Raw genomic sequence first — 24,184 nt, forward strand, 5'->3', positions numbered from 1 at the left:
ACTGTAATTCAGCCAGCCTACTCCATTTAGGTCTCACCTCCTTACTAGGAAATGGAAATCCTTAAAGGGGCAGCCCTATGGACTACAATCTGGTCCCCTGTCACCTCTCTGATATCTCCACTTGGGCTGAACAGGGTTGAGAGCCCACGAGGCTCTTTGGGGCAATGATACTGGCCTGTTGATGAGGTCAAGCTTGGGAGCCATTGTCACTGGGGCAGGTGGGTCTCAGGCCCTCTCTACCATATTTCAATATATACAGTTTCTTAACATTTCCTCTACATTTTCCTCAATGGATTATGCTGGAAAGCTCAGTGACAAGCAGAATAAATATATTTCAGAGCTACAAATCCTATAATTTCCTTACAATCACTGTATCTCTTAAAATAGATTTGTGACATGAAAAATAAAAAGGTTCCATTTCAAAATCTGTTTTTGTGTGTTTGCCACATAACTGCTAGGTTGCTCTGCTTTCCTTTGACTTGAAAATGTAGAAAACCATCTGTTTCATCTGCACACTTTATTTTAAGCCACGGACAAAAATAAATCCCTCCCTACATAATTGACTGATATTGACTTTTTAACCTTGAATTATTGGGATATGTTTGCATTATGTCCACCAGGTCACATGTATGAATATGCTGACCTTTACTGCCTTGCCAGCTCTCTCCATTTCTAAGAAATGAATTCAGGTATTTCCAAGGACATTATCAAAGATGCCTCCCTAAATTTCATCCCAGCATTTTGAAGTCAAGACTAAAGGCGGCAAAAGCTCTTGCTGTCTGGCAATGTCCTGCAGCTGCACTCTTCCCAAAGAGTGTATTTCAACTGGTACAGGGCTGGTGCTCAGCAGCCATTTCAGAGTTTTTGCATCACTATGAGCTTATATGAACTGTTTAATGAATTTGGGGTTGCATTTTTTTTCTTTATATGCTCCTGTGTTTTTGACATCATTATAGCAATTGTAACATTTCTAAATTTTTAAAGCTGCTGTTATTGTGAGTTGCTTTGAGCTCAACATTTGTCATTGGAAAAATAGAATACAAACATCAAATCAAATCAACTGTAGTCAAATACAAAGGCAAATTATAAAGGTGCAAAATATGTTGCCTCTGTCTGTCACTCTGACTCCAGGATTTGTCAGTCAACGGATTAGATAGATCAGTACCCACCGTACCTTGATAGCAAATTGAGGAGGAATGTTTCTCATGTACGGAGTGAGAGACTGGCTTAAGGCTGTCTTATTGCAGTCAGAACAATAGGGAATTGACCACAGCAACTGGAGCTTTGACAGATTAATCCAGGCAAAGCAATACACAGTGGTGTATTTTCTACACAGTGGGGTGGGGTGGGGAATTAAATTCAGAGCGTGAACAGGCAATACTCAGTTCTTTATTTGAGAATGAAAGATAGTGGTTCTATTGTTAACTGATGGAAAAAAACAATTTTACGAAATAAATGATGGAGCAGGTGGCAACCCATAAAGAGTTACAGATGCGCCTCTCCATAACCTCATTGCTCCTATTTCCCTCCTGTGGTTTCTCTCTTTGCCTTCTGATCTTGTTTTATGTTCCATCCCTGCTGTGTAGACACGCAGAGTCATTCTCTCATATACATAGTCCCATTCAGTCTCAATAGATTCAGTGTTGTAGCCACATATTTGAGTCCATCCTAAGCCTCATCAGCTAAATACGTTTCTGTCAACTACCTGCTTGGTTTTAATAATAACAATGTAGCATGAATGAGATTGCTTGTTTAGAAGCATGGAATCAGAGAATTGTAGAGTTGGAAGAGACCTCGAGGGTCATCTAGTCCAACCCCCTCCCCCCCCCCAAAGCAGGAATATGCAGCTGGCCCATATGGGGATCAAACCCACGATCTTGGCATAATCAGCACCACACTCTAGCTAACTGAACCACCATCAATGGCAAACAAGTTCTAATTTGGTTGGGGTAGACTGTGAGGGATCAAATTCTGATACAAACTGGCCTGAACCAATTTTCCTGGCCTAAGGTGCAGGTGTCCTTCCGATCTCACACTTCTCTATGCAAGCAAAGCAGCTTGTTCCATTGAAGTAAATGGTGACATGAGAGCTCTGTGAGCAAAGAAGAATGTCAAGGGGCAATCGGCTTAAAATGCCTGCACTCTTACAAGATAATTTCCACAGCTAATTACCAAGCTATAGCCTAAGAAGTGCAAACACACTAGCAACCTATCTGTATGCATGTTTGCTCAGAAGTAACTGAGTCCCGTGAAAATTTCTCCTATGTAAGTGCATAATAGGGTTGCAGCCTGAATAAATAACAGTACAGACACATACAAAATGTAGTAGTCAAATGTAAAATACCATTTCCACTCCTAACAAATACTATTTGGCAACACTGTTAAATCAGTCAAAATTATTTGGTACAAATTTTTGCATGAGAGAAATTCTCATAAAAATAGTGAATAGCTACACTGCTACACTGTACACTTAAAGCAGGGGTGGGAAATCAGGGGCCCTCAGCCTGTTTCATCTGGCCCCAGTTTCTCATACACCACAGAGTTTGGTTGCCAGATAGAGAGAGGGGGAAAAAGTGAGAGGAAGGTGATGTGGCTGCACATCCCACCCACTTTTTCCTCTGGCTCCACCCTCCAATGCTTCAGGCTCCGCCCACCATCCACTGCAGTCCTTGATTGAATTTTTCCAGTGAATCCACGTCCCTTCCTAGGAATAAGGGCTCCCTAGCTTGAAGTATTTATTTTGATGAGAGACAGCAATAGCTACATGCAAGACCTGTTCTTAAACATTAGTAAATTACTCACTATGTTCATCAGCGTCAGAAGATACTTCTGAACGTGTTCTTTCCCATGGAATTGTACAACAGAGTCATCAACACCTAGAAGCACTTCAATGTTGTAATCGTCATCCGTCGCATGCCTTGGATATCTCCTCCTCCTCCTGGAGGTGCTAATTTCATCTTGCAAGAGGTTCACCATACTGTCTAGATTGCTTAGATCAGCCGCTGAAAGAAATGAAAAGCTGTTAATTTTTAAAAGTGCCACATTTTATTTCTCAATTATTATTTTTAATCATAAAGACGAGAAATTCCCATTATAGTTCCTCTCTTACAGTACGATCACATCTTGAATGGGGGTTACTTTCTTGAGGTAGCACCCTTGGAACTGTCCCCGTGTGAGCATCCTCACTTTCCAAGCAAGGCAGAGTTTTTTTAAGCTCTCCATCTTGCCCGCAATTAATTTGCAGAATTTCAGTCACGTAAGGTTGAAATCACGCATGTTAATTGCATGCAAGGTGCAATCACACCGTGTAAGTTTGGGACAATTTTGTTAAAGTTCCATTGGATAAACCTGGATTTATTCAGCTAAGGTGAGACGAGAATTTGATGTAAGATCTCAAATCCGGTAAACAGAGGCGTCCAAAACGTTTATGGATTAGAAGTATGGTGTGGGGTCAAATTTTCACCTGAACAATTGCCCTAATGACAATGTAATCTCCAGGATGGGTGAGTAAGTAAATTAGATAGATATAGATGACATAGATATAGATATGAAATCTTAAAATGGACATCTGTTGGATGCAGCCAGAGTTCCTCAGTGGTATTTGTGCTTCTTCATCTTTATAATACTACAAATATTTTTTGTGACAAGGCAACATGGTTACATGCAGAGTTCTTTCACTGCATCAGCATGAATCTGAATCTGCATAATTGATATCAATATCAAAAGTGTATATTTGAGCATGACTTCTTTATAGGTTTCCTTTACGCATGTACATATACAGTGGTACCTCGGTTTTTGAATGTCTCTGTTGACAAACATTTCGGTTTACAAACGCCGTAAACCCAGAAGTAAATGCTTTGGTTTTCGAACACGCCTCAGAAGTTGAACATGCCATGCGGCTTCCACGTGCAATCAATCGGTGTTCAGCTAATCTCAGGTGCTCTCTTGCAACCAATTTGTTTTTGTGACTGTCTGCGCCTCGGTTTCCGATCATTTCTGAACTCAAACAGTCTTCCGGAACACATAATGTTTGAAAACCGAGGTATTACTGTATACAAATATAGATTTTTTTATTTATTTCATACACTGTTTGCTGTATCCACTGAAGACATCCTGTTTGTGCGAGGAACTTACCACTTCTCTTCGCCCCTCCCCCCACCCTGAATCTGCCCCATGTTGTACAGGACCTGTGTTGTTAATCAAAAATGCAGGCTATAGATATTTAAAGAAATAAATAAAACGCCAGAACAGATGAAGGATGCCTGATATCCCTTCATGAAAGGGGCAACTTCAATGGATACTGCCCTGTCTATGTACACATAGACCCAGACCCAGACAGACTATTGTATCAGTGAGACTTGCAGAATACTAGGAATTGGAAATATATATGAGCCATTATACTAACAAATGCAGTGCCATCTCTGTGTTGTTCTAAAATCAGCTTATTGACAGATGTGAGGAATACGGGGAGGGAGGAGATGAATGGCATGACTAAGAAAATGCAATCGGCATTATAGGGATTTTGTGGGATAATTCACATAACTACAATATCAATATGAAAATAAGCAAAGGTGATCACACATTTTTGCGTATACTTTCCTCTACCTCTTGATATTCTAGTGATGTGAATATTGATGTTCTGGAGATATGAATGATTAGAAACAGGTGATGGCCGCACAGCCGTAAAAGTTATCCCAGCCAAATCAAGAATTGGGAGGAAAGAAGCACTAAAGAGTAAGACTCAAAATATGTAAGTCCAATAATTCTTTTGATCATGCAAGCATGAAATATAAAAAATTCAAATAACCAAGATAATAACTGATACGATGAGGGCTTCAATTCCAAAGTTCGTTAAAATGAGATTTTATATTTTGTCTAACAGAAGCAAATGATTTTATGCAGATACCTTGCTAAATGATTGTTACAAATGCTTATAAACTTGATTTGTATTCATTCTATTATGCGATTTTAAAATCATTTTTTTTTTTTTGCAAAAGCCATAAAAAGATGAACTCTACAATTAGTAACATGAAAACTATTAATAAATTAATCTATGCAATTTTTTAATCCTTTGACCGCAAGATAAAATATATGAAGGAAGTTCTGATTACTGGTCCTGAGGATTCCTTTGCTGCTATGTAGTGGCCAATATCTAAAATCTACATTAGATATACCCAACAGCTTGCCCACACTGTCTTCAGCAGTAAAGCTCTATTTTAAATAACCTTCCCCTGAAAACATGTGAAAGGATGAGTGTTTTTTGAGAATAGAGGGACTTGTGGAAAGAGGCATTGGGCAGAGGACAAAACTCACAGAAGTTTTGCTGGTCCATTTGTTGAGGAATGACTTAAGACTAATGACATTGGGGTTTGTTTATTTATTTTGTAGATAAAATGAACACACAGCACATCCTAAAAGAACAAAGTTTTCTAAAGGATTGTGACGCCCGATCTGTAGGTGCATGATTCTTAAAACTCAGCTGCAGGCTCCAAGGTCAGAGATGAACCCACTTGGGATGGGTTTGGGTGGGCGGAAAGGGGCAGGGGAAAGGTTCTCAATTCCTGTTTGGTTCTCTGCTTAAAATGGCTTCCCTGCTGCTTGGTGGGAAGCCATGGTCAAAACCCATCATTTGCATTCCCCCTTTAATACAGCCCAACTGCAGATTTCATTCCCCGCCCCGCCCGGCTACACAGCAATAACCACTAGCCTGCTAGTCATTGTCTGCACATGTCTAATTCCACTCTCTTCCCTGCTAATTATAATTTTGCTCCGTCATTCCTCCTCACCTTTTTTGTATCTAAATGTCCTCTACTTGTCTTTTATCTTGCTAGCTGCATTTCCCTCTAAGCCACGTAAGCCTCTTCATAATTCATAAATCCTCTTTTCACAGTACAGGTTGCACTTGGAACCTTATGCTGCATATCATGCATAAGAAAATTGGACAAATCCCGGAAGCCAAACTGAGCTGCAAGTGAGGTGCTGTGAGGTGAAAGCCTACTGGGCTAAACATTATACATACATACATACATACATACATACAGTAAGCCGACAACTTACGCACATTTAACTTGTGAACATTCAGATTTATGAACTTCTCCCTAAAATAAAATAAAACTAAAAAGTGGGTGGGCATTCTACGTGGGGGTTACTTTCTGGGGATCTCACCTAAAGTCAAAATTGTATAGTCAAAACACATTGGGTGCAATGGTGGGTGGGACTGTCAAAGCCTTTTTTCCTGAATGCCCAATTTTGACTTTAGGTGAGATCCCCAGAAAGTAACCCCCATGTAAATTGTGGACTTACTGTAATCATGTCAGGACAAAATGCTACCATATTCAGGCCTGATTCAGAAAATAAGGATAAAAGAATGACTGAAAAGATGTGTTTGGGTGTTAATGACGTACATAGCACTGCTTTTCCTGCACAACATTCCAGTTTCTATGGATGTGAAAAACCTCTACCTGGGACCTTGGAGAGATGTTGCCACTCAGATAATGTCTGAAAAATATTGGGATGGATGGACAGCGGCCTAAGACTGCAATCCTGGCTGTGGGACTTGGCAGAGCAATGCAGCCAGCACTACCAGGGTGATGGTGCTACAGGGAAAACATCCGTTTGTTGCATTAGCTCCCAGGCTGTCACAGCAAAGAGTTGCTGTCATAGGATGGTAGCAGGGACAGTGAAGGAGCCTGTGATGCTCAAGCTGCCCACCCTCAAATTTCAGAGGTTTTTGCAGGCAGTCACCAGCAGGGATGCCATGGGTGGAAGCTTCCACCTGCTTTTTGTGCATGTGCTCACCCAGCAATGGGCAGTTCTGCTCCATGCAAAGCCCCTCCAACACAGCAGATCGCTCTGCATCCTGGTATAAAGCAGCACCCTCTGTTAAATAATAATAATAATAATTTATACCCCACCCATCTGGCTGGGTTTCCCTAGCCACTCTGGGTGGCTCCCAACAGAATATTAAAAATGCATTAAAACTTCAAACATTAAAAACTTCCCTAAACAGGGCTGCCTTCAGATGTCTTCTAAATGTCATATAGTTGTTTATTGCTTTGACATCTGCTGGGAGGGCGTTCTACAGGGCGGGCTCCACTACCGAGAAGGCCCTCTGCCTGGTTCCCTGTAACTTGGCTTCTCACAGCGAGGGAACCACCTGAAGGCCCTCAGAGCTGGACCTCAGTGTCCGGGTAGAACGATGGGGATGGAGACACTCCTTCAGGTATACTGGACCGATGCAGTTTAGGGCTTTAAAGGTCAGCACCAACACTTTGAATTGTGTTCGGAAACGTATTGGGAGCTAATGTAGGTCCACAATTGATCCACAATTCCAAAATGGATTGTGTCTGTAAGTTTAACTCACAAACAATACCTGGTTCCTTTTATCTCCCTTTTATTAATTGTTTGTTTGTTTTTAAATCACAACATGAAAAAGCAAGATTTCATCAGGCCAGCAACCTACGATAATGGTGTTTCACATTGTGGTTTAGTGAATGTTATAGTTCTTCAATGAGAAAAGATCGATAATACTGGAGAAACGTCCCTGAGATGTAGTTTGGCTGCTAACACTGTTGCCATGAGAGAACTTTGGCCATGTTCTATTGTGCATACTCATTGGGCGCTGGCAAGAGCAGCAGGACCTGAATGCAGACTTTCCGTGCTGTAGCAGGGGAAGATCTGTAGAGGATGTAAGAATGCTTCCTGCCATTACTATGGAATCTTTAGAGCTCAAGAATGAACTTGCATTAAAGAAAAATAGTGTACACCAGCAGCAGAGTACATGAATGGCACCAAGGATCACACGAGCATGTGGTGACGGCAAATAGGATAAGTGGGAATGCAGTTTTCCAAAGCCCCACCCCATCACCTCTCATTTAAAGTCAAAACGGGTTTCATTATAATCGAAACATAACAATTAAAATAGGAATGCATATGGAATTTGCTTTATACTCTCATCCTTCCATAAAATTAATACTTAATTTTACCTGGAATCACAGTAGTATTTGAAATAATTAGCTACCTTGCACAGTGGAGAATTACTCATCATGGAAGTAGAAACATATAATTAAGTGAAAATAGCATAAAAGTGGGATTTCCCACATCCTCCATCAGATTCTACACAAACTATGAATTTATTGCCATTCTCATCTTATTATTCAAAAGGATTGTGTGTGTTTTTGCGAATCCAGTTTTTGTATCGTTTTCATAAGGTGAACATGTTCAGGACTATTTTCATTAACCTCTGCCAATGAGACACTTGAATGCTTAGTCCATTCTCCAAAAAACATTATTAAATTACAGGGAATTAGCACATTTAATGATGGTGATAGGTGACCCTTTGGCATTCTGAGTGACATCCCTAACAATCTCATTTGCAATTTAAGGAGAATGAAATGCCAAGGCTCAGAACAAGACTTGAATTACAACAGGCTAATGTGAAACATTAAGCCTTTTATCTGTGAAGCATTCATTTTTCAGAAAAAAGAGAAACTACAATTCATTACTTGTAAAACAAGTAAGCAATTTTAAAAATCCTTCAATAAAAAAAATAACAGGAAAAAAATCTACTTTATGGGAAAAAATGCTACAAGAAAGCTTATTAAACATACGGTAGCTTTTTGGGGGACAACTGTTTTTGAATACAAATTGTTTATATTATTAGATTTATTTATGTATTTAGGTTACCTTGTACTTGAGACATGGAAGTTACTCAACCATTATTTATGTTTTATTTGTATTTCAAAAGATTAATAATACCTTGAAGAGGAAAGGTTTGGTGAAGTGTTAGAAGATGAAACCGTTCACCAATATTATGTCTATAGATACAAAATTTCATTTAAAAGTAATTTGAAATGTATGATAGAACCATGACTAATTATTAACATTACTCATTCTTTAAATTTCATTCATACATTATGCTATATCTGTTGACACCCACAGAGCTAAAAAGAAAGCTCCCACTTTTTTCTGCCCCATTTGTGGGCCCCAAAATGTGTGGGGCTTCAGTGATTTCTCAGAGGAAATTTCAAAGTGAGGAATGAACTTAACTCTGGCCACACTGACCCCCTCTCAGTAGCCACCATTTTGTTCCTCTCTGTTGCCCCTGTGAGCAATGAAATGGCCTCCCATAGTGTCATTCACAGGGTCACTATGGACAAAACAAAATGGTGGCTGTCACCTAGTAGCTGCCAAGAGCTGCGCGATGTGGTCAAGATCAGCTCTGCTGCCAACACCAGCTCCGCAAAGGCAGCTGGAGAAACACAAGAGCGGCAAGTGAATTTTGTATCTCCTTTCATCCCGCCAGCACTCCAAAACAGGCTGAAAAATATTGAACTTATTACTGATGCTTAGCTCACCACAAGTATGTTTGTAGCATTAGATCTCAAAGTGCAGGGGGTATCTCCAAAAAATTGAAAATATGTGGGGACACATGTCAGGGAGCCACACTTCGTTTGCGGTTCCCAGGTATACTTTATCCACCATGTGCACCTCACCTTATTGTCCCTAGTTAGCTAAAAAAGCAAGTAAGGGGAATGGTTGCATTTAAACAAAATTGTTATTAAAATGTCATATTTTGCAAAGAGTTAAGATGGAGAGTACCAAATGTTGCCAAAACCTTTTATGCAAAAAAACCCCAAAACCTAAAGACGTCCAAAGCAAACCAGGGATATTTGGAGCTTTTGAAGCCAGATGGATATAAATATGGCTTTGTTCTCTTGTGCTGTGTGGGTGTGACACTGATCCGGACCTCAGGGCAACAGCTGAGAAGTGAGGCTTTCATAATGCAGCACATATTATGTGAGTGTGTCATAGAAACAAGAAAGGGGTAAATAATGTCTTGATACGTGAACCATGTGGAATAAGCATTGAAGAGCAGAAAGAAAAGGAGGGGGGCGAGAAATGGGAAGGTGGCAGATGAACAAAACACCATCTGAATAAGAAAAGGTTCAGACCAGGCTTGGAAAAACAGTATTAAGAAAGTAAAAAAGAAAAGAAAAGCCCTGCTGGATCAGGCCAAAGATCCACCTGGTCTGCCATTCTGTTTCCACAGTGGCCAACAAGGTGCCTATGGGGAGCCCCAAAGAAGGACCTGAGTACAACAGCACTCTCCCCAAATGTGATTCTCAGCAACTGCTATTCAGATACATATCACACTACCTCGGGTGCTGGAGGCACTACACAGTCACTGATAAGTCTAATCCCCCTTTACAGCTGTCCAATTTGATGGCCAACATTACATCTTGTGTGCGGGAATTTCACAGTTTGCCTATGCAATGGGTGAAGGGGTATTTCCTTTTGTCTACCCTCAGTCTTCCAACACTCAGCTTGACTGGAGGGTTCTAGTATTTTGGAAGAAGAAGAAGAACAGCTATCCACCTTCCCCATACAATGCATGATCTTATGCACCTCTATCATGCTCCCCTGCTTGCGTTTTTTCGAAGCTAAAAAGCTCCAAATCCAAACAGGACTTGCTTGGGTTCCGTTCTTTTTCCTGTGGTTATCATTTTGCCAAATCACTCTCTCTCACACAAATGTGCACCTCAATTTCCCCCTTTTTATAGTGCCATCACAAACTTCCAATTAGGTCACATCATATTTTTTTTCTGCCGTCCTTCAAAAAATTAGCTATGTAATTGAAAGTTTACTTTTCACTGGTCATCTCACATATCACCTTCATTTCACCAGCTATGCATAAAATCACTACCTCTCTTATTACGCCTCCCAAACATCAACACATTGCTTAAATTTATGCAGTTTAAGCACTTCAAAATACCACTAACCCAAAATCTTACAAATGTTTTCCTTACAATTAACACTAATGCTGCTTTTTAACAAAATAACATGTTTAGGAAATCTAGATTGCTGTATCGTTGAGCTGGTAATTCGATATTGAAAAATGCTAAAAAGACCACTCAGCTTGGAATGCTACAGCTTGAACTTGCAGGCATGGCCAAACTTGGCCGTCCAGCTGTTTTGGGACTACAGTTCCCATCATCCCTGACCACTGGTCCTGTTAGCTAGGGATGATGGGAGTTGTAATCCCAAAACAGCTGGAGGGCCAAGTTTGGCCATGCCCCTGAAGGATAAAATGGGAGCATCAAGGAATAAGCCCAGAACATACCAGCAAGTCAGTAAGTGACAGCACCCACAAGGGATGGGGGGGGGGGAGAATTCAATTCAGTTTGCCTTTAAAGGTGAATGTAGCTATTTTACACAACCTTGGCACCTCCAGATCAGGGTGGGGGAAATTCCTGCCTTCAACTCTGCCTGTCAGTGTAGACAACACTAAGATAGATGGATCAATGGTCTGACTCAATATAAGGTAGCTTCTTATGTTCTTATAGAAGCAAGCACAGCCAGGCACTCTCTTCTCAGCCATATGTGGAGCTGGCTGACCACATGCAGCTTAACAAGTCCAGTTATGAATTCACTATTTTGGGTCCTGTGCTTGGCCTCCTTCCCTGGCCTTGGGCAGAGCCTGAGGATGAGGAGAAAGCAACTAGCTAAGATTATAGACCCTTTTCTTCCAGCTCTGTATCTCAAGACTCAGAGATGCATATATTTCTAGGGTCACAGGCAGGAAGGCCACCACCAGTTAATTATAGGAGAATTTCAATTGCTCAGAAACATTTAATCAATTAATTACACCAATTAATTCAAAGCACAGATCTACTGTACCCAAATATTGGGTGTGAGCCACTTTCCAAAGCTGAATCAATGTTGGAGCACTTTGGTTTTGAGCAAGCCGTGCAAACACAGCATGTGCTATACTTTATTATTATTATTATTATTGATACATTCTGCAATAAAAAGAGAGACAGAACAGTTAAAATCAATAAAGCCTTTCTGGTTAATATGTGTCAGAAACCCTCACAGGTCCCACAGAATGTATTATGATCACCCTGCAAGACAGTGCATAGGACTTCTGCAGCATGGGAGGCTGATGGAGTTTTTATTGAACCTGTCAATCATTTTACTTTCTTCCTTCTTTGAATGCTTTATTACAAAAACACTACTCATCATCTAACTCAACAATCCCACAGAGGGAGCCATACTAGACTGTAGCAGCAAAAAATGGGAAGGATCTTGTGTCACCTTTAAACTAAGATTTGCAGTCCAGTCCTATACATGTTGGAAGTAACTGGCATTATGTTCAATTCAGCTTAATCCCAAGTAAGTGTGCAAAGAATTGCACTGTCATTGTGGTTTGAACCACAAGCAGGCTTTCAAGAGAATGCACAGAGACTGGGAGCATGGGCATAATGTATGATTCCATCTCTCCTATATGTATGTTTATTGAACACCTGAATAGCCCCTATGCTTTCTATGGAAAGCTAAAACACCTAAAAGGTAAGAATAATGACCATTTGTAATAGCGGTGATTACTGCCTTGGATCCAAAGGAGTCTTGTATGATTGGAATGGTCTTTCTGTTTGTGCAAAACATGTGTCAAATTCTTACAATTGTCCACTTTTCCTGCAGCCCCACCCACACTATTCTAGAGGGTCTTAAGAGGGGCTTTGCGGGAGCACATGGAGGCTGTATTGGAGAGGAACCAGGAAAGTATCATTCTGCTCACTCTTCTCAGGATCCAACCTACAATCCTAGATATGCTAAGGTACTTCAACACACATAACTGGAGATAAATCCATGACCTTAATTAAGACCTAAATGAATAGAATCAAATGTGCTGATATATAAAAGGGAAACACAAAAAAGAATATAAATAGACCAAAATATGCCAACTTTCAGATACAATTGTGACAGTATTTCAGTCTCCCAGGACACCCTGCTACTGAGCTGAAAGTCACATTTAACTGTGTGTTTTTTTAATAATAACCTTCAGCAGAATACACCAGCATGAGATTTCTAGAACTAGCAGACTTAATTCATTTTAGAACAGTGATTTGCCTCTCATTATATGTCTGAAATTGGCAAAGCTTACCTAGGAAAATTGTGTTATCACTAAATATTGTGTGTGTGTGTGTGTGTGTGTGTGTGTGTGTGTGTGTGTGTAAAGGGACCCCTGACCATTAGGTCTAGTCGTGACCGACTCTGGGGTTGCAGCGCTCATCTCGCTTTATTGGCCAAGGGAGCCAGCGTACAGCTTCCGGGTCATGTGGCCAGCATGACTAAGCCGCTTCTGGTGAACCAGAGCAGCGCACGGAAACACCGTTTACCTTCCCACCGGAGCAGTACCTATTTATCTACTTGCACTTTGACTGCTAGGTTGGCAGGAGCAGGGACCGAGCAAAGGGAGCTCACCCCGTCATAGCGATTCAAATCGCCGACCTTCTGATCGGCAAGTCCTAGGCTCTGTGGGTTAACCCACAGTGCCACCCGTGTCCCTTTTATATATATACATATACATGCATATAATATCATATTGTATTGCATTGTGGTATTTAGTTGCATTACACATGTGCACACAATCTGCCAACCATGCTGTAATGGTTTTTAGTCCTCAAAAGCTTATGCTATAATAAATCTGTTACCTTTTTAGGTGTCACAAGGCTATATTTCTACTACCACATTAATCTTTAAACAGGGCCAGGGAAGCCCATAGTGTAGTGATTCTCCCTGCATTGGTCGGGGTAGGGGGTGGAATGGTTTACATAGCAGCTCATCCTGTGGCCAGCAGAGAATTACCTTCTTAGCATTTTGAGCGGGGCCCTATTGCACAAGCAGAGATTCCTGTGCCAAGCTTGCAAAAGGAAGGCTCAACCAGTGATGCTGTTGCTGGAATAGAGAGAAAGCACAGCATCCACAGATCTGTCATCCTAGCCATTCTCAGGGAAAGCACAATAACATGGGTACTCAGACTAAGGCCCGGGGACAGGATCTGTCCCAATCGCTTTCTAAATCTGGCCAGCGGACGGTCCAGGAATCAGCATGTTTTTACATGAGTAGAATGTGTCCTTTTATTTAAAATGCATCTCTGGGTTATTTGTGAGGCCTGCCTCAGGAAACTACAACTAATCAAGAATGTGGCAGCTAGACTGGTGACTGGGACCGGTCACCGAGACCACATAACACTGGTCTTGAAAGAACTACATTGGCTCCCAGTACATTTCCGAGCACAATTCAAAGTGTTGGTGCTGACCTTTAAGGCCCTAAACGGCCTCGGTCCAGTATATCTGAAGGAGCATCTCCACCCCCATCGTTCTACCTGGACACGGAGGTCCAGTGCCGAGAGCCTTCTGGCGGTTCCCTCACTGCAAGAAGCCAAGTTGCAGGGAACCAGGCAGAGGGCCTTCTCAGTAGTGGCACCTGCCCCTGGAACGCCCGCCCACCAGATGTCTAAGAGAACAACAACTACCAGACTTTTAGAAGACATCTGAAGGCAGCCCTTTTTAGGCAAGCTTTTAATGTTTGATGTATTCCGGTATTTTAATATTTTGTTGGAAGCCGCCCAGAGTGGCTGGGGAAGCCCAGCCAGATGGGCGAGTATAAATAAATTATTATTATTATTATTATTATTATTATTATTATTATTATTATTATGTGGGTTAGGCTGAGATTTGGTGACTGGCCCAAAGTCACATAGTGAGCTTCATGTCCAAGTGGAGACTTGAACCCTGGTCTGACACTCCAGCCACGACTCCACAGAAGCTCTCATCAGTCTCCATCTCTCCCATAGCACAGGGGATGTGTCTGTTGGAGAATGGGAATGGAAAGCAAATATATGCTCACATCACACAGCCTGTTGGAGTCTGAGATGTTGACCTTTCAAGCTCTTTATTAGGCAGCGGCCCTTAAAGTATTATGCAAGAGAAAGGCTTGAGAGAGGGCAAGTGCTGCTCTCAAGAAAAAGATCTGAGGCCACTGAGTTCCAGGAATAATGTTTTCAATTCAAATAAGTTCTATCCCTGCCTTTTAATCTTGCTTTCCCACTCAAGTTCTGTGCTGGCTCCCTCAGCATTAAGACTTCCTTCCTACAACACTACAGTTTATACTAACAATGGCAGTCAATGCAAGTAACAACTTTGCTTCAGGCTCCAAAGGCCTAATCTCTCCAAGACTGTGTGGCCTGGTGCCGGTGGTGCTGAACCAGAAAGAAAACAAGCTAAAATCCTGTCAACCGTTTGAACATGAGCAGGAATGAGGGAACATCTGGATTTCGGTCACTGTAAATTATAAGAAGGGAAAGAAAACAAGACTTTGAAACGTCTCAAGTGCCAGGGAACAAACTGGTCTGCAGTTTGAAATCCCAAACCATCACAGAATAGTGGAGTATTGCCTGTGTTGGCCAAACAGAAAGAGCCAAAAGTCCATAGCCTGCCAGGAAAGCCAACAAGGCTGTCAGGGTTTTTTATTTTTATTAATATTATTAGATTCTTCATGCAAGATGTTACAATGTGTTTTTAAGAATGGTAGATATTCTTCAGCCTTATAAGAAGCGAATTCCAAACACACCCACAAACCAAGGCTTCAGTGCCTATAGCAAACCCAGCATTTGTCCAAGGTGAGACAGAATAAGGCATTTATTCATTTTCCTTGAATATTTCTGCCTTGCTAAAAAGTGACATTACATGTTTGGGGCAATTATCTACAAAAGCTGTCCCGCCATTTTCCAAATTACTGTCCATTATGCAATATGCAGAACTGTCAAAACTGCTCAGCACGTTCACATCCTAGCATAAGTGTGCCTTGTTCCTCATTCAAAATGCAGACCAGCTTGCTATTTACTGAACATGATGCTGGGCTCTTGCTTATCATTCTTTCTGCCTCAGTCTGCATATACACCACACATTTAAAGCACACCACTTTCCCCAAGGAATCCTGGGAAATGTAGTTTGTTAAGTGTGCTGAGTACTGCCATTCTGTGAGCGGAAAAACTACAGTTCCTAGGATTCTCTTGGGGAAGTCATGTGCTTTAAAGGCATGGTGTGGATGTGACCTGAGGTCAGTGTCTCTGGTCTTGGGAGTAAAAAAGAAGATAAAGAGAGCTATTTCTTATGCAGTTGTAAGTCTATAGAGTCGACCTGAGCAAGAAGAAGAAGAAATAAGGTAATAATTTCTATATGTTAATGTCCTTTGACCACCCAGAGGCTTCTGTGAATGAAGCGGGAGGGCAGGAGGGCGGGAGTTGCCTGTGTCCACCCCCACAATCTTCTCCAGAAGGTATGGGGAATCATAAGACACTTGTTTCTTGTCTGGCTCCTGAAATCGTGACTGTGGAAAAACCACGTTAGGCATATAAATTATCCCACAACATAGCCCTGCAGCTATGAATATGAATTTTTCATTATATTAATTGTCCCACTTTCAACATGGAACAAGACACTTTGGATATCTTATGCAACATCTTAATTAAATGTGAAATATTCAGCCTTAATATATATCCCCTCCTAACCTTTCTTAATACTGCGGGGAGCTTCTGCCAACAAACAGGTTCATTTTAGCTAATGTTCAACTTTCTTTTTCAATTCACTTCCCTGACTTTTTTATTTTGACATTTTCAACTCGTATATTAATTCCTGCCTGTGCAGAATACTGAGCCATTGTAATTACTTGCACTTAAGCCATTTATTGAAACTTTCTTTTGGTTTTGTTAGGTGGGGGAGGAGGGAACCACATATCAAACAAGAATATATTTCACATTGATCAGCCAGCCTTTAAACAAACACCTTGCCAGTAGGAACAGAAACCAGATTTGTTCCTAATGCTGTATTTCAATCACAAAGACAAACTACCATGTCCAAGAGAGTCTAATATCATTGTTCTAGGCAGCAGAGCTGTGCTGCTGCAGTTGACATAGCAGCCTATGCAGGCGGTGGGGGACAGGACATGGCTGGCTTGCTCTAATGTGCTAACTGGGAATGACCTATTCTCCACTCTCCTTTAGTATTGGAAGTGACTGGTGCATGTGAGCCTCTATAACACCAATAGGATGCCACACAAGGCAATGGGGAAATATCAACAAGAGGGTATGAACTGAATCCCAGTGTGTCAATTGGGTTTGTTTGAATATGAAGTGAAACCCAGAGTATGAATTGGTGATGCTTAGATATATATTGAACCCCAGACCACTGCCCCTATTGGGAATTAATGTAACATCCAGAGCTTGTGCAATTTAACTCACATTTGTATCATGAGTTGTACTAAACGGTGGCTTTAGCTTCAGAGCACCTGATTCTCACTGGTAACCTCTTCCCCCACTAAAAGCCTCTCATTTCTCCTCTGAAAGCTGTTGCTGAGAGCTGGATGACCTTCTGAAGCAGAATCAGAAGAGAACTGGGGGCTGAAGTAGTGAAATTTGGGTGCCCTAAGTGTGAGCAGAAGCACTTTCCTCTAAGGCAAAGCCACCATTGGATATAACTTCATGTCAAACGAATAAAATCTCTCTACAAATCCAAATATGGAGTACAACAAGCAGAAAGAAGGTGAAGACATGAGAGCTGTTTACATAGGTTGAATAAAGACAATCCAGATAGAGAAAATGAACCTAATCCCATGGTATGGAGGAACATAGACGTACCTCAGAGTTTCTGACTAATTTGACTCAAAGGAAAATCCCCCACCGCCCTAAGATAACAGTTACAGCAGAGCTATCCAGCATGGTGCCCATGGACTATGGCTCCCATCAGCATGACCAATGGCCAGAGTGATGGGACTTGTAGTTCATCTGGAAGACATCACAACAGCTATTACTGAGTTGGAGACCAAATACAGTCTGTTGAACTTCAACAAAATGAATTTATTTTGGGCCTCTAATAAGAGGTTCTAGGAGTCTTATGAACTGCTGCAGTTTTATTATGTTATTGTTCATGAGGTGGGTTTTTTCATTTTAGAAATCTGGAATTTTATTGTTGTAAGTTGTATATTTTTAATGGTGCTTTATGCATTGTTTATGTAATGTGTGTAACCCATTATACAATCTATTTTTTATGAAGCATGGTTAACAAGTTCCTTCCATAAATGACAACATTAATTTCTACTGTCACATCACTGTAATATCTCTAATATATTATTAGTTCATACTACTTGTGGAACACAGAGCCCAGTACAAACACAGTAGGTTGAATCTACATCAGTGAGTCTATTGTATACCACTCCATCTTGCAGAGCTAAACATTTATGAATGTTTGCAGTACCAAATTTCTTTCCTTGCAGAATAATTTCATGCTTTGCAATGTTTCTTGGAATTCTCTAGTATTCTGAATAGTTCAAGATGCAGTTTCATTATGGATATCACAAATATAAGAGGTCTGGCTCTTTTTGGCTTATATTAGCAACATCTATCAGTTTAAGTGAAAGACAATGCATTAGTTTCTTTTGAATGGAGTGGTTGAATATATTGTATAGATTCAAATATTGTATGCATGGAATCAAACTCTGCTGAATGCTTCTGGTTTGAACCACTTCAATGTTTCCAGAGAATCTCCTAAGTTTATGAAGACTGTATAAAGGTAAAGGGACCCCTGATATTTAAGTCCCGCCGCGAATGACTCTGGGGTTGCGGTGCTCATCTTGCTTTACAGGCCGAGGGAGCCTGTGTTTGTCTGCTTCCGCAGACAGTTTTTCCAGGTCATGTGGCCAGCATGACTAAGCCACTTCTGGCAAAGCCAGAGCAGTGCACGGAAACGCCGTTTACCTTCCCGCCGGAGCGGTACCTTTTTATCTACTTGCACTGCGTGGTTTCGAACTGCTAGGTTGGCAGGAGCTGGGACCGAACAATGGGAGCTCACCCTATTGAGGGGCCTCGAACCGCTGACCTTTCGATCGGCAAGCACAAGCGGCACAGTGGTTTAAACCACAGTCACCCACATCCCATACAGACTGTATATCTAAGTATAATTACTGGCTGTTTTTCATTAACGCCTTGCTTTACATTGCAGCAACGGCAGAATCCTGGAAGTGGTCATAAGGACACTTGAGTTGAAAGAAAAGAGATTTTCAAACAATACACGCAAGAAGCACAGATGTTTCACCAATATTGTTCTAGCTTCCATTCCCCTACTTCAAGGTCCCTGGCTCTGCCATTTGCCATGGAGACCAGCAGCAAACTACGTAATCAGACTTACACATGTGAGCTGTTGTCATCTTGACAATCATACGGAAACAAAAATATGATCCAATGGTGCAAAAGAACACAAAACACAAACTGAAAAAGTCAATTTCAAAGTGATAAAATGACAGTCCCTTAGATATTTCAGCATGAGACTCTATTTGGTACAATGCCTCGTGTTTTGCTTTTCTCTGAAAGTTGAAACACATGTGTGCATAAATTTAATAACCACATTTTTTTTGCTTACTGGGTGTGGGTGTGTTAAAAAATGATTCCTTCAAACCTAAGGCCAGCTAAACTAGATATTCTAGTTAAACAAGAATATCACACAATAAACTGCCCACAAAACATTAGGGACAGTTTATTACTGAAAAACAAACTTGAGACTGCTCTAGGGAGGGTCAAGGGGAAGAACCCAACAGGATCAGGAGATGGGATGGTGGGGCCTAGTGTTCAATGTTCTGTCTGTCCAATGTATACAGTTATTTGCATCTGCTTACAGGTCCCCAGCCACAAAGCAATGCATCTGTCAATAATCTCAGGCTAACACAGGTCAATCTAACGTAGTTCAGACTCCAGCTGTATCATAAGCACAATACAGGAAATAAAATGTATGCAGAGCATGTAACACAAGCAGGTGGTCCACAGGTTATTATTGTACGGCTTGAGAGCAGTACATGTGAAAAGGATCTAGGAGTCTTGGTTGACCACAAACTTGACATGAGCCAACAGTGTGACGCGGCAGCTAAAAAAGCCAATGCAATTCTGGGCTGCATCAATAGGAGTATTGCATCTAGATCAAGGGAAGTAATAGTGCCACTGTATTCTGCTCTGGTCAGACCTCACCTGGAGTACTGTGTCCAGTTCTGGGCACCACAGTTCAAGAAGGACACTGACAAACTGGAACGTGTCCAGAGGAGGGCAACCAAAATGGTCAAAGGCCTGGAAACGATGCCTTATGAAGAACGGCTAAGGGAGCTGGGCATGTTTAGCCTGGAGAAGAGGAGGTTAAGGGGTGATATGATAGCCATGTTCAAATATATAAAAGGATGTCACATAGAGGAGGGAGAAAGGTTGTTTTCTGCTGCTCCAGAGAAGCGGACACGGAGCAATGGTTCCAAACTACAAGAAAAAAGATTCCACCTAAACATTAGGAAGAACTTCCTGACAGTAAGAACTGTTCGACAGTGGAATTTGCTGCCAAGGAGTGTGGTGGAGTCTCCTTTTTTGGAGGTCTTTAAGCAGAGGCTTGACAACCATATGTCAGGAGTGTTCTGATGGTGTTTCCTGCTTGGCAGGGGGTTGGACTCGATGGCCCTTGTGGTCTTTTCCAACTCTATGATTCTATGATTCTATGATTCTAGGTGTAGACTTCATGTTAAGTTGAATCTACAGCAAGCATATGATCCAGCTGAGTTAGTGCTGCTGTGGGTTGCTAATTATCACCCACCCACCCCATGGAAGTTGGTGCTTTATGTTTTGATTTCATACTTTAAAATATTGTTGGCTGTCAATAATTTTTTATGTTTTAAAACCTGATTCTAAGTCATACAGAGACGGCCTCCGAGTTAAGTGATGAACAAATGAATTAATGAATATTTAAATACTTGATTGCTCACATCCCTAGCAACATCTCAGTAGCTGATGCCCCCCAAGTACATGCCTCCAAATTGTCGTATTCCATCTGATGGTCATGCTCAGTCATTTGTTTCCAAGATTTCTGAATGTAACACATGAATGCCTCAGAAATGCCTTCTCTTCGGAACTGTGTCATCTGAAATGTAAGCAAACTGATGATGCCTTATTTAAATTGGACCTGATTGTTTCTAAATGGCTGCCTCTAGTGCAGGAGACCCTTCAGTCAGACAGCTGGTCCGTCTAGCTCAGTATTGTCTACAATGAATGGCAGTGGCTCTCCAATGTTTCAATATCCAACCCACCCTTTTCTCCCTGGGCCTGTCCCAACTCCAGGAGTCACTCTAGCTTCCCACTTCCTCTGCAAGACTTGCTCCGGAGGCCTGGGTGGGAAAGCAGAAGTTACTCAGAAGATAGGGGAAAACCACGGGTGTGATAATCTCAGAAGTAGGCTGAGAATTCCTGCAGGCCAAATGACCGCTTGTGAAATCTTATGTGATAATTAGGCCGAACTAGTCTTTCTGTCTTTCTGTCTCTCGCTGAAATAATGAACTTCAAATTTTGATACTATGGCAACAAGAGGGTTTTCATTAAACCCATTTCAGCTTCACACATTGCAAATAGAAAAGTGATCCTAGACAACTCGAGCACCAAACAATGCTTCTTCCTGCTGCTTCCCGCACATTCAGAACCGGTTTTGAACACATGTTCAGAAACTATCCATTTTAAGTTTCAGTAATCATCTCTGGTAAACAGCAGAAATGAGATTTGTCTCTGAAGGAGGGCTGGTTCTGGATTCTGGGTTGCTAGGCTAAGATAGTCATCCCAAGGTGCACTTAACTTAATGGGACACAAAGCCCATCCATCTCAACATTTTGCTGAAGCTAAGCAGGTTTGGGTCTGATCAGTGCCTGGATGGATGACCACCTGGGAACCACATAATATGCCACCTTGGGTTCCATGAAGGATAAAAAAATATGAAAAGAAATTAAATAGACTGATAGATATATGCACAGATATTCAACCCTCTAAACTCTGAATGTCCCTTTCCTCAGAGAGGATGCTGGCAACATAAAAAAGAGCGAAAAAAGGCTTTCCATTCCTCATGTGCAATCAGCACAATGGCTGTCCTGTATCACTGAATTCTGTATTCCAAACAAATACTCAGCTATTCCATCATTACATATGAATGTTACTTCCACGCTAGAACCCTTTAGCTGTGAGGCATTCCTTTTCTGCAATTACCAGGAAATGAAATTTAAACTGAGGTTCTATGCAGTACCATAACAAAGTGTTAAAGCTTTCTGACCCTAGTTCAGGCATAGGCAAACTTGGCCCTCCAAATGTTTAGCCTACAACTCCCATGATCCCTAGCTAACAGGACCAGTGGTCAGGGATGATGGGAGTTGTAGTCCCAAAAAATCTGGAGGGCCGAGTTTGCCTATGCCTGCCGTAGTTCAATGGCTTTGGCCCATCTCTCCTTCCATCAGGATAAGTGTACAGTGAGGGCTGGGTGGCAAACACAGTATGAGCAATAACAGACCCATCTGCATTATTCCAAATGCCATTTCAACATTTCTGAGTAGGCTGAGTGCTATGCCAATTACACAATGTTGCATCAGCACAGCAGGGATGGTATATATCAACAAAGTACCGATAAGTGGATAATATTGCAGCAAATATTTAAGATTGGGGAATTACCATAATTGCAGTCATTACAGTTGTAGAGAGCTAAATGAAAATCCTAAAAAACTTAGGACTGAAAATGAAAGGGGGGGGGGAGTATTACTGATGGACCTAATCTTAGTACTGGACATGTAAGTTGCTTAAATGTCAGATGCATTAAAACTATGTGAAACTGACCCTGTTTTGTTTTTTTTGGGAAAACTGTTGGCACACATGGCTCCTCGCCCCCTTCAGCTCATGTATAAGATAAACTTGTAGGATTGTTGCTCTTGGAGACTGCTAAAGAAGGACATGTGTTAAACATTGTGATCATTGGCTGTGCAAGTTAGTGATGAAGCAGCTTCAAAATGAATGTGTTGTTCAGTCAAGACAGCTCTAGAAAATCTAGATATTCACCACATCTTAGCCAAATGTTTAGTGTGACTCCAAGCTGCAAAATTTGGGTGGGATATCTGTATCTGTATCTGTATCTGTATCTGTATCTGTATCTGTATCTGTATCTGTATCTGTATCTCTATCTCTATCTCTATCTCTATCTCTATCATCTCTTACATCCAGATCTGTTCTGGGTTTTCTCTGGGCCACAGTTGTGAAAAACAGAATCCTCTTTGGAATATTCTTCTGTCCTTACTGTTGGGTCAAATAAAGCACAAAGCTTTGGGGGGGGGAGGAGAGAAAAGAGGTAAAATATGGTTCTACTTAGGTTCAGATGAACCACCAGAATAAATTTGCTCTGAAACAAAATTGATTATTTTCTTGTGACTTAAGGTCGAAACTACATGCAACTCAGAAGATCAGTGACTGGATCACTTGGCATCATTTCTCTGTTCTTAAAAGCAGCAGTTCCAGGAGAGATTTGGATCAGGACTACAAGGCAGGAAGACTGGACATTTAAGCACTCCCTCCCTTGCCAATTCTCCAATGCAAATCCTGTCACTAAAGCATCTCTTTGCCATGTGTTAGAAAGCATACAGGAGCAATATAAGTGCCTGGATGTTTTCTCCTGCACTGGGAAAGAACAGAAACTCTGCACTAGAGTTAGAAAGCAGTGGTCAGGAGAGGGCCCTAGCTTAGCAGGTCATAAGTACATCAACTATAAATGACAAGCCAACCTAGTGAGAAACTACAAGTCTTTTTTTCCTAATAAATAATTAGTATGCTTTTGAAACCTGGCAGAGGCTGGACAAACTTGAATCTGAACCTGGGCAGGGTTCGTGTTTCAGAAGTTACTGGATAACCTTGAACCCGAAGGGCAGCAAGCAGAAGGTATTATTCTGTTGACCAAAGGTAGAAAGCCAGGGATGTATATCAGGTATGGCCTATTCAGAAGCTTCATGCCGCCTGCTAATGCAGAGGTTGATGTTGGTTCTGAGGCTTAAGCACATACAATCATTAGAAGCCTTCTAGGTTGGATCATCATGTGAGAATGAGCTACTCCCAACTGAGGTTTTGAAGAACTTGACATAAATACCAGTAAGTTTGGTTGGGGGTTAATGGATACATATGAGTTTCCTAATGCAACAGTAGATTGCAACATGGTGTCTGCTGACCATACTGCTTTCTATGTTCAAGAAATGAGAATTTGAAGCCCTCTAGGACTAAATTGTGGAATTGACCAGCCATCCAGTGCCATAAATTCCTGAAAGCAATACCAGTTTGTATCCAACTCAAGTTGTTCTATTAGCATAAGAACTTCTGCCTGCAAAATGGGACTTCTTATCTCTTGTGTCCCCCAAATCTACTCTAGACAGCTGTGGGAAACTTCAGAACAGATTTGGGGTGGGTGGGTTTGCACAGGAAGAGGAAGTCCTGTTGGAAAGGTCTAAACCCTTGTGCTAACAGGACAGCTTT

The 24,184-nt window shown here is 41.4% G+C and overlaps 1 protein-coding gene across 2 annotated transcripts in view; it reads right to left on the minus strand.

Moving 5' to 3' along the window:
* Positions 1 to 24,184, minus strand: part of ADAMTS2 (ADAM metallopeptidase with thrombospondin type 1 motif 2) — a 204,743-nt gene that overhangs the window by 67,036 nt on the left and 113,523 nt on the right. For both annotated transcript variants that reach the window (XM_081851374.1, XM_081851375.1), the window contains exon 4: positions 2,803 to 3,002. In XM_081851374.1, the coding sequence (XP_081707500.1) occupies positions 2,803 to 3,002 (200 nt within the window). The remainder of the gene's footprint in view (positions 1 to 2,802; positions 3,003 to 24,184) is intronic.

Source organism: Podarcis erhardii (genome assembly GCF_964252035.2).
Source record: "Podarcis erhardii genome assembly, chromosome: 2".
NCBI lineage: Eukaryota > Metazoa > Chordata > Lepidosauria > Squamata > Lacertidae > Podarcis > Podarcis erhardii.